At 42.5% G+C, this 10,449-nt stretch overlaps 1 protein-coding gene across 13 annotated transcripts in view; it reads left to right on the top strand.

Annotated features, from left to right (window-relative positions):
• cacna1da (calcium channel, voltage-dependent, L type, alpha 1D subunit, a) overlaps positions 1–10,449 on the top strand; it is a 49,098-nt gene that overhangs the window by 19,956 nt on the left and 18,693 nt on the right. For 5 of the 13 annotated variants that reach the window (XM_078091930.1, XM_078091931.1, XM_078091925.1 and 2 more), the window contains exons 9-26: positions 90–259; positions 2,221–2,295; positions 3,543–3,630; positions 4,015–4,041; positions 4,436–4,596; positions 4,713–4,938; positions 5,053–5,260; positions 5,736–5,856; positions 5,990–6,077; positions 6,172–6,202; positions 6,283–6,437; positions 6,513–6,642; positions 7,875–7,934; positions 8,013–8,072; positions 9,373–9,479; positions 9,909–9,996; positions 10,089–10,196; positions 10,310–10,362. In XM_078091930.1, the coding sequence (XP_077948056.1) occupies positions 90–259; positions 2,221–2,295; positions 3,543–3,630; positions 4,015–4,041; positions 4,436–4,596; positions 4,713–4,938; positions 5,053–5,260; positions 5,736–5,856; positions 5,990–6,077; positions 6,172–6,202; positions 6,283–6,437; positions 6,513–6,642; positions 7,875–7,934; positions 8,013–8,072; positions 9,373–9,479; positions 9,909–9,996; positions 10,089–10,196; positions 10,310–10,362 (1,956 nt within the window). The remainder of the gene's footprint in view (positions 1–89; positions 260–2,220; positions 2,296–3,542; positions 3,631–4,014; positions 4,042–4,435; positions 4,597–4,712; positions 4,939–5,052; positions 5,261–5,735; positions 5,857–5,989; positions 6,078–6,171; positions 6,203–6,282; positions 6,438–6,512; positions 6,643–7,874; positions 7,935–8,012; positions 8,073–9,372; positions 9,480–9,908; positions 9,997–10,088; positions 10,197–10,309; positions 10,363–10,449) is intronic. The other 8 variants (XM_078091929.1, XM_078091927.1, XM_078091928.1 and 5 more) reach the window with 7 other exon arrangements.

Below are 10,449 nucleotides of genomic sequence, written 5' to 3'. Positions count from 1 at the left end.
CTTATTACTGTACGGTTTGTCTTTGTGTGTTTATTTGATCATTAATGCATTCCTGTGTGTTTTGTGCTTGTGTGCCTACGCAAACCCAGAGAGTTCTCCAAGGAGAGAGAGAAAGCCAAAGCTCGAGGAGATTTCCAGAAGCTGCGTGAGAAGCAGCAGCTGGAGGAGGATCTGAAGGGTTACTTGGATTGGATCACTCAGGCCGAAGACATCGACCCCGACAACGAGGACGAGGCCGACGAGGGGAGCAAGCGCAACCGTAAGCTCGTCCTCCTGCTGCTCCCCGGGTCACGCTGCTCTGCATCACCAGAGCCCTTCAATACCGATCCGTCACCCCCACTCTGAAAAAACAGGGTTCATTATTGGCTTATCAGTGTTGTTAACACTATCGTTTTATAGTCATATAATCAGGAAATACAAGATATTTGATATATTGGTCTGTGAGTTCTATAAAGAAAAATTTGAAAAGGAAGGAAAAACGTGGATTAGCTGAAGGATCATTATGCCGGAGGACAAATTTGTACTTTAAACTACTGTTTAAAACAAAAGAGGTTATTTTCCTGGCGCTACTGTGTCCATTTGGGTGAAACGTTTTTTCTTGTTATATATAACAAGTCAATCATGTAGACACTTGTTGAGCACCTTGGGTCATTTAGCCAAATAAAGCTGTACAATGGTTCTATCTTTTAAAAATCATGCAACAAGAAACCCGTCGGGAGGACGGAATTTCAACTTCATACAGCTACAGTAACGTCAATAGTCCAAAATACAATTCTTTTGATGGTGTTTTTTATCTGTAATTGTAGGTAATCACTAACTGAAGCAGATGCTTAACAATTTGGAAACTAAAAACTTTTTTTCTCTTTGTGATGCGAAATGATCAACAATATTTAGGTCATAGTCAAAGACTTTCGTTACACAACACACACTAATAGATGTAAACCTACATAACGTAGAGGCGTCTGCAGGCTAAGACAAAGTCTTTCTCTTGAGCTGTTCATTATGAACGGAGGGGTTCGATGCGGACGTCTTCACACTCCATGCAAGTAACGGATGGAAGTGCAGCATGTTTTGAATACCTCTAGTTTTTATCTCAGAACAGCCTGATCTCCAAAACCTGTTCGTAAAAATGTATACAAAAATCTTGAACATACAAATTCGTAGTGATACATACTAAATAAATACGGACTGCAACTGATGACGTCACCCTATTCAAAGTGAATGGGGACCTGCACCCTGTAAACACACTTTGTTAAGTCTAACCATGTCAAATAAACGTGTTATGATTGCATTTTTAACGAGAAATCAATGTTAAAATGTAAGAATAGAATACTAACCCTAACCCCCTCAAAAAATCCAACATGGCGGATAGACGTTCACTCAAGAATCCAACATGGTCCGCCATGTTGTTCACTCACGGGGCGTGGTCAACCACCGCCAGTTCGTATGTATTGTTACGAATTTGTATGTTCAAGATTTTCGTATACATTTTTACGAACAGGTTTTGGAGATCACGTTGCTCAGAAAGGTAAAACGGAAAAGAGAACATGTTACTTTAGGTCATAATCCTAAATCCTCTTTATATAAGCACCACACATGATGCCGAAAAGAGAAACTGCGACTGATTCACCTTATATATTGAGTGTAGGATCTTTATTTTTGCACTCATTACAATCAATCTTCCCTCATGTTTGATGTACTTGTCCATTTATTTTCACCTCTCCCACCTGTCTTTTCCTCTGATCATACTGTACTACTCAAGTTAGACATTCAGGGCTATAGTCAAAGCTCTGGAGGTTCTGTGCGACACAGAGGGAAGTCCAAACTGCTTTCCTTCGACCTCCACCCTGACTTGTTGTCCGTCCGCCATACAGGAGCCCCTGCTAACACGTTAACATGCAAATGATTTTACGTGCACTGTGACTTGTTAGTGCAGGGCCTTGTCACCTGCAGGCGCTTCCACTGACTAACAGCTCTCCGTGTTGTTCTTCTGCCCTCCTCAGTGTCTGCAGCCCCGGTGGCTCCTGCCGCCCTTGTCATTGTTTGGATATTGATATTTTGAATACTGTTATTGTCCTGTGGTGCTTGTCTGCTCTGACCCATTTTGATAGCAGCCCATTCTCGCCCCCCTCCCTCCCCCTCCTCCCCCCCCCCCCTCCAATGTCCCTCTGCTGTGCCGTTGTGTCTGAATGCATGGGCTTGCATGCGTTACACATGAAGGGGTGACTCTGGCTGACCTCACTGAGAAGAAGAAAGGAAGGTTTGGGTGGTTCAGTCAGTCGTCCGACACTCATGGTAAATCCTGTGGCTTCCCTCCAGTGTTCTCTTGCTTTTCTATATGTGTGTGTCCACAAGAGTTTGTGTGTTTTTAAGCTGGAAATATGCAATGTGTACATTTTCACTCAATTATCAGACCAGAATCAGATCAGACCTGAGCGCTTCTTTTTTTAAACTTTTGTTACATCTGGTGAGCAAAATAATACAAATAGAAAAACATGTACTTATCCCTTACTTCCTTTAACACTACTGAACAGCATCTATCAGTGAAGAAGGGTTCTGTTGTTTACAAACCTGCTACATTATTGGTGAATGAACCAAGACTTAAAACTAGGAAGTAAATGCAAAGAAAAAGAAAAAGAAAATCCAAGTTGCAGCATAAAGTGGCGTTTGAGTGAGTTTGTTTATGTGTGTGTATTTATGTGCAGCCTAATGTAGTACCCCATCACTTTGTGCTTTACTATTCTGTTGAACCCGATGTGGCCTCTTTTCCCCTTTTTGTCCTCCATGTTGTTTTTTTCAAAGACTTTCTAATTCTAAATAAAACATTTAACTCATTAAATTAGTTTGAGATGGATTAGAAAAACAGCCGCGTCCAATTGCAGGCGCACCCCCCGTTTTCCTTTCCATGTCCCATTTCAAAAGCAGTGTGCTCAGTGTGAGTACACACCACTACTCCGGCAGTCAGCACTATTTCCAGAGCCGAGATCTGTCCGACCGCTCAGGAATCAAAGCAACACGTCTACATAAGCCAAGCAGCGGCGCACACACCACGCTCCCTCCTACCAGTTTAAAGCACCGAGACGTTTTGCGAAGTTAATCATCATCTGCCTGCGCAGGCAGTACTTTCACTGTGGCATTTCCGAGGCAGCTTTAAGAGCTCTGTCCTCCTCGGCCAAGTTCCCCTCGTTGTCTGCATCCGTCAGCCCTCGTGGAGCAGCTGTCCACTCGCCTGTCCCGCGTCAGCTCCCTTTCAGCACCCGGTAAACGACACTAATGATGACAGTGATGCACAGCCACAGCGCTTAGTTCCTCTCTTTCTATGGGCTCACATGTTTTTATTGCTGCAGCATTGCTTTTTTTGTCATTCTATTTATTAGAAATGTTCTTAATGCATAATTGTTTCCTTTTAAAAAGCATAGCCTGATGTGATGAGACTCTTTTATTTCGTTTCACACTGGGATGCACTGCACTGAATCTATGTTGAAAATCTTGTGTACAAAATAGTACTATTTTGTAAACGTCTGCTTTATTTGCTGCTTCAGCGAGCGTTCCGGCCAGCGAAACTGAATCAGTAAACACTGAAAATCAAAATGGGGAGGAAGAAAAGACGCCATGCTGTGGACCTCTGTGGTGAGAACATTGCACAGCAAACCTTTTCATAAACAGGACCACTGTAATTACTTTGAATTATAGTCCTGTGCTTGCGGTCCCCTCTGCTGTGACTGCTGCTACAGAGATTTAAAAGACAATGTAGCCGCGCAGAAACAGCCATAGATTATCCTCTTTAAGTATTACAGTCTTTACATTTAGATTTTTAATAAAAGAAAAATTGCAAAATGGTTAACTCGCTTAGGTGGTTATATATTTTTTCAATGTATGATTTCCCCTAGAAAGCTGCTGCCACTTGTGGCATGTTTTCCGTTTTTTTTTCAATGAGCCCAAATAACCAACACTTCTAACACACATCTGCTACAACCTGCATTCTGTAAACTTCAAAAATTCTCTTTCTTTCAGTCAAAAAATATCCAAGTCAAAGTTCAGGTGAGCATCTTTGTGGGTCTGTGTCTGTGCGTGGTGCAATAAATGTCACTGTGTGGGTTAGTGGCCAGCGCCATGTACAGATTTACTTTGTAAGTGCTTGGCTTTCATTTTACTGTATTTCAATGAGACGTTACCAGGGATGATAAATCAACAGCTTTTAGAAAGTCAGCATGTCATTTTTGGAGAGGAGTCTTACGCAGTACTTTTCCGCTTGTTTTATGAACAGTATGACTTGCAAAAAATATATTGATACAGTTCCCCATTGGCTCGTCCCCTTCACTCCTCTGAATTGTTCTCAGTAATAGAACAAACAGGAATTCCTTAAAAACACTGAGGTGATCTGATGTATTATATTGTTCATAGACCTCTAAATCCTTGTTTTCTGCTCCTGCAGTCGGCGCTGGCGCCGCTGCAACAGGTTCTGCCGCAGGAAGTGCCGGGTGGCTGTCAAATCGGTGCCTTTCTATTGGCTGGTGATCATCCTGGTGTTCCTCAACACGCTCACCATATCATCAGAGCATTACAACCAACCCATGTGGCTGACACAAGTGCAGGGTATGAAGAGCACGTTCACGTCAAAGTACAAAAAACAAAGAAAAGAAAGAGAACCTTTCGATTCAGTTTGTTTTAAAGCAATTTTCTCTGTGTGTCTTCACTGTTCTGGGTTCCAGATGTGGCCAACAAGGTGCTGCTGGCCCTGTTCACATGTGAAATGTTGGTGAAGATGTACAGTCTCGGACTTCAGGCTTACTTCGTCTCGCTGTTCAACCGCTTCGACTGCTTTGTGGTCTGTGGGGGAATCACGGAAACCATTCTGGTCGAGTTGGAAATCATGTCTCCTCTCGGCATCTCTGTGTTCCGCTGCGTCCGCCTGCTGAGGATCTTCAAGGTCACGCGGTAAGGCCAAAGCTTCTTTGTGTGTGTGTGTGTGTGTGTGTGTGTGTGTGTGTGCGCGGCGCATGGTGGCGTTTAGTTGATCACCTGTCTCTCTGTCTCTCCACTGCTTCATAGTCACTGGCAGTCTCTAAGTAACCTGGTGGCGTCTCTGCTCAACTCCATGAAGTCCATCGCCTCGCTGCTGCTGCTGCTCTTCCTCTTCATCATCATCTTCTCCCTGCTGGGCATGCAGGTGTTCGGTGGAAAGTTCAACTTTGACGAGACCCAGACCAAGAGGAGCACCTTCGACAACTTTCCCCAAGCGCTCCTCACTGTGTTTCAGGTATCTACTGTCCCGACTGTGGGACGAACACGCAGTCACTCCCAAGTTCAGCATCTAAGATCCAGATACAAATCTAAAGTGCAATTGTTTGCACAAACAGAAATAATTATGGTAAGAGGTTTTACGGGCCGCGGAAGGCTAAGAGAAGGGAAATAGAGCCAGACCAATAAATCAGCCAGGCTGATATTGGCTCACTGCCGAAAATAGTTATCGGCAGAAATGCCAAGCTGGGTTTGACGTCATTTAGAAACACAGTCACTTTTACTTTGTCCACCAAAAGCACTGGCAAGGTTTTAGTATAAATTGTGGCCACTTCTTCTTACAAAAAATGCAAAACTATACTGTGTCAGGATTTTTTCTTTTGTTAAAAAATAAATGCTATTGGTCAATTTAACGCTATCCGATCTTCTATCCGTTGAACGGTACCGTTGATGTTCCGTCCACGAAAAAAATAAAATGTGATGATTGATTTCAGATCCTGACCGGAGAAGATTGGAACGCTGTGATGTACGATGGCATCATGGCGTACGGAGGGCCCTCCTCTTCTGGGATGATCGTGTGCTTTTACTTCATCATCCTCTTCATTTGTGGAAACTGTATCCTGCGTCACTGACGCAAACCTACTTTAACTGTTGGAACAGCAAATCCATGAGCACGTATATGAGTATCTCATGTATGAGAATTTATGAAGCAGTTTTTGAGTTGTCCTTCACTCAGCACATTGCTCAGATATCCTCCTGAATGTCTTCTTGGCTATCGCTGTGGACAACCTGGCAGATGCAGAGTCGCTCAACACGGACGAAGGAGACAAGAAAGGGTGACACCTGGATTGTTAACAATCTCTCTCGGAGACAAATATGCACAGATGTGTGGTTAAACATCACTCATAACAATATTCATGTCCGTTACAGGGACAAAAAAGAGGAGGTAAAAGATGAGAAGGTATCTTTTGTCTGAATCATACTCTCCTTAACTCTCCTTACAGCTTAAGGAGCTATACTCACTTTCTACCTGTTTGTAAGGAGGACGAGGAGGAGAATGACGACACCGCGGCAGAGGAGGAGGATCCAGAAGTCCCTGCGGGGCCTCGGCCGGTCTTATCTGACCTGGTAAAGAAGGAGAAGATCACTCCGATCCCCGAGGGAAGCGCCTTCTTCATCTTCAGCAGCACAAACCCGTACGAAACACACATGGACACCTACACGCGAGTTGTGCCTCTTATCGCACTGATGTCTCTCCTTTTGTTCCCCAGGTTTCGTGTGTTTTGCCACAAACTCATCAACCACCACATATTCACCAACCTCATCCTGGTGTTCATCATGCTGAGCTCCGTGTCACTCGCCGCCGAGGATCCCATCCGGAACTTCTCAGCTCGCAATATTGTAAGTCTGCAAAACCCTCAACAGAATCGCATTTAAGGCTTCTAAAAGACTAAATATAAGCAACGATAAGTAACATTATTCAAATATCACCTGTCTAGTTGTAATGTTAGTGTAAGAGTGTAAAACCACTTTTTGCCCATTTGTTATAACTTGCATATGTTACTGAGCTGCTGACCATTTTCAGTTTATGAATCTATTCATTTGTTTTAAAGCAGCATCCATGATTATTATGTCCTAGCACGCTGGTTTGAATTAATCGCCATGCAGGACAACAGCAACTTTGTGAGATATGTTCTTATCAACGGAAAATAATTTAAACCATTTTTCCCAATAAGTAAAGCAACAAACATTCCGTTTGACTTTTTTTATCCTACTCACCTGAGATATTTATCTATTGTGACTGAGCGTTTGAACTCAATCAATCTCTCCATAACTCGTAGCTTTTGTAAATTGCTGAACTTTTAGTCCTCGGCTGCTTTTCTGCTTTCCACTGAGAGAAGCAGATTTTCCTTGTGTTATGTCTTCTTCATTCATCCCGTCCTTGATGGCACACATAACAATAGGCTGTCAGGATGGCGCGGTGGCTGCTTAAAAATAATGGCTGTCCACAGTTAATGCCGACCTCCGCCAGCGCTGCTCGAGCTGGTATTCTCCCAACTTTCAGGATTTAAGGATCTTCGGGACATTCAGATGATGTTTTTAACAATGTTGTTTGGCTCTTGAAATTATTTTAGCAGTGTCATACCTAATGAATGCAAAGCAACACACAAATAAGAGTCTTCTTCAATGTACTATTAAGGAGAACTTTTGAAAATGTTGGCAGTTGGTGTCAGCTTCATGAAATACTGATATTTAATGAACCTAAGTGGATACTTGGAAGGTTTGCTTATGATAGTTTACACTGACAATAATGTTAATAAGTATACAAATTATATTGTTGATGCTAAAAAAGGCAATAAAGTGCATTTTAACTGCACCATCAACACTATTATTACTATGTTATTCTTATTATTATTACTATATATGCTGCATACATACGATGGAGCAGTAAAAGAAGTATACAAACTAGTCATTGAACACTTTATCTAAGTACTAATTTACTGCGTGAACTCTGACAAACACTTTCCAGAAAATGCTGCAATAGTTTTTTTTACTATTAATCCTGTTCACATCTAATGTATAAAGCTGCACAATGACCTGTCTTTGTTAAACATGTACGTTGCTTTTTGCAGATACTTGGTTACTTTGACTATGCTTTCACGGCTATCTTTACTGTTGAGATCGTATTGAAGGTAAATGCCATGTGTCCCCTGTCCGTGCTGTGACTAACCACACCCCAATAATACTCCAAACGTCTCGTTGCCTTCCAGGTCCTAGGCTATGCAGATTATGTCTTCACTAGTATGTTTACATTTGAGATCGTGTTAAAGGTAACCCCTTAAATGACAACGAGAGCCTTGCTGCATTCTCTCCTTGTGTGTCACCTGCCGCTCAGTACAACCTGGCTTGTTTGTTTCCTTTCTCTTATTTAATTTTTTCTTATCGGCACCTCTTTTAAAAGCAAAAATATGAATATACACAAACACACAATTTGATCAAATTGCACTAATCAAGTAACTCGTGCTGGGGGAAGGAAACATTACATCTACATCACATACTCACATAGGTGTCACGTCATTCGGGCAGTCATCGCTGAAACCATTTAAAGACGCAGATATGGCAAACATGAAGCAACCTCTTGTGTGATGCAACAAATTCTAGTGGGCTGTTCAGACATTGTTTAAGGCTTCGGCTGAAGTTGAGTTCGGATTCATCATCAGGGAGGTGTTCCAAATCAACTCCAGTCGAAGCTGACTCCACGCCTCTCGTACTGACTGCTCCTCAGATTACCCATAAAAGAGGGGGCAAAACCAACCATGTTCCTGCAGAGCATGGTTCAGTCTGCTTTCCCTGACCGAGTGCATAGAAATGTGGAGTCGCATCTGCAGTCTGTTGGGCAGAAACTTGCCATGACCATCGTCATTTCTTTCCAAAGGCTTCTTGTTAGCACTCTCCTCCTTCCGTTTTCCTGCAGGACTCCACATCTACATGCACTTGGAAAATTAATCCTTTACTTTTATTATTTGAAGACGAGTTGTTTTGGCTGGTTTTTCTTCTCTGCCTGCTCAACTCTGAAGTTTTAATTGGGAGCTGCTTCCCCTCTTCTGAACTATTAAAGAACATAATAGAATGTGCTTTAAGATGACGGTCCACATGAATGTGACAGTAAGGCCATTTCTACTTTCCAATCACTATAAGTAGAGCTCTCGCAGGTAGTAAATATCCCTGACATTATGGCAACAAAATGCATGTTTTATTGCCTCATCCCATAGTAGATTGTGAAATGAATGACTTACTACTACATTCATGTAGCTAAGGGCTGTGGGGGTGGCGAGGGTAGATCTAGCCTCCTGTTTCACCGCTCCGAGCTCGCCACCCTGAATCTGAGTGATCTAAAAGAGTGTGGAAACGTATGCGTGTGTGAACAATGGATAGGGATGTATGTGAGAATATGTTTTTTTTCTATTTAAAATGTTTGTACTCTAGTATCTCTAGTAGTCTTTAAGAAGTATGTGTGCGTGCATCCTCAGCAATTTTACTTTCAATATGTGTGTGTTGAGAGTGCTTCCAATGAGTTATGTCATTTTTCTGTGTCATTTGCTCGTTTGACTTCTTCTGTCATTTCCTCAGATGACAACATATGGAGCCTTTCTCCATAAAGGGGCATTCTGTAGGAATTACTTCAACCTCCTGGACCTGTTGGTGGTGGGAGTATCCCTTGTTTCCTTTGGCATTCAGTGAGTATAAACAAACGCAGACACATTTGTCTGCAGGTTCTATTTAGGGCCATTTGGCCCAAACCTCTGTCCCTACAGAATCTACATGTAATCTTATATACACAATATAGCATGTTTCTGCTATAAATACATATTCAATACAAAATAATATTACTAATATATTTCTTATATATGATAAGAAATGCCTAGACCGTGGTATTAATTCTAGTGTCACCCAGTGTTTCCTGATAGTCTAAAAACAGTCGTAGTTTTATCTTTAAGTAACCCTGCACATGCAGAGAAATAATTAACTTCCTGCTTTTTAGGGTTGAAAAGGCTTAAAAGTTGCTGAGTCCCTAAAATGGTTCTCGGTAAAAGTTCCTGCAGTGAACTGGAACTCATTCTCGTACCTTCACTTTGACATTACAACCCAGCGCTTTCGTTGTTCAGATCCTCGGCCATCTCCGTGGTGAAGATTCTGAGGGTCCTTCGTGTTCTTCGACCCCTGAGGGCCATCAACCGAGCCAAAGGCCTGAAGGTGACAAAGTCATCCTGCAGCTCATCCAGAACAATATCCCCAATCAGCGGCTGCCTCAGTGTGTAAACCCGTGTATGTCCTTTGTCTTGCAGCACGTGGTGCAGTGTGTGTTTGTGGCCATCAGAACCATCGGTAACATCATGATCGTCACCACTCTGCTCCAGTTCATGTTCGCCTGCATAGGAGTGCAGCTGTTTAAGGTCATCAGCACTGAGATTGAAAACAAGACAATTACACATCAAGACATTATTATTGAGTTACTGCTTTTCAAAGATGCCTCATTGGAGAGTTAAAATGTTGTTTTCCTGCACAGGGAAAGTTCTATCGCTGCACAGATGAAGCCAAGTCGAACTCGGAAGAGTGCAAGTCAGTTCTACTTCTCTTCCTCCTTTACCGCCGAGTACCTGCAATGAGGATCCTTGTTTCAGTCGTTACCTTCACGCAACATGTCAT

This window comes from Gasterosteus aculeatus, chromosome 17, assembly GCF_964276395.1.
Source record: "Gasterosteus aculeatus chromosome 17, fGasAcu3.hap1.1, whole genome shotgun sequence".
Classification (NCBI taxonomy): domain Eukaryota; kingdom Metazoa; phylum Chordata; class Actinopteri; order Perciformes; family Gasterosteidae; genus Gasterosteus; species Gasterosteus aculeatus.
The sequence above is the reverse complement of the archived record's forward strand: the minus strand, read 5'-3'. Positions and strand labels throughout refer to the sequence as shown.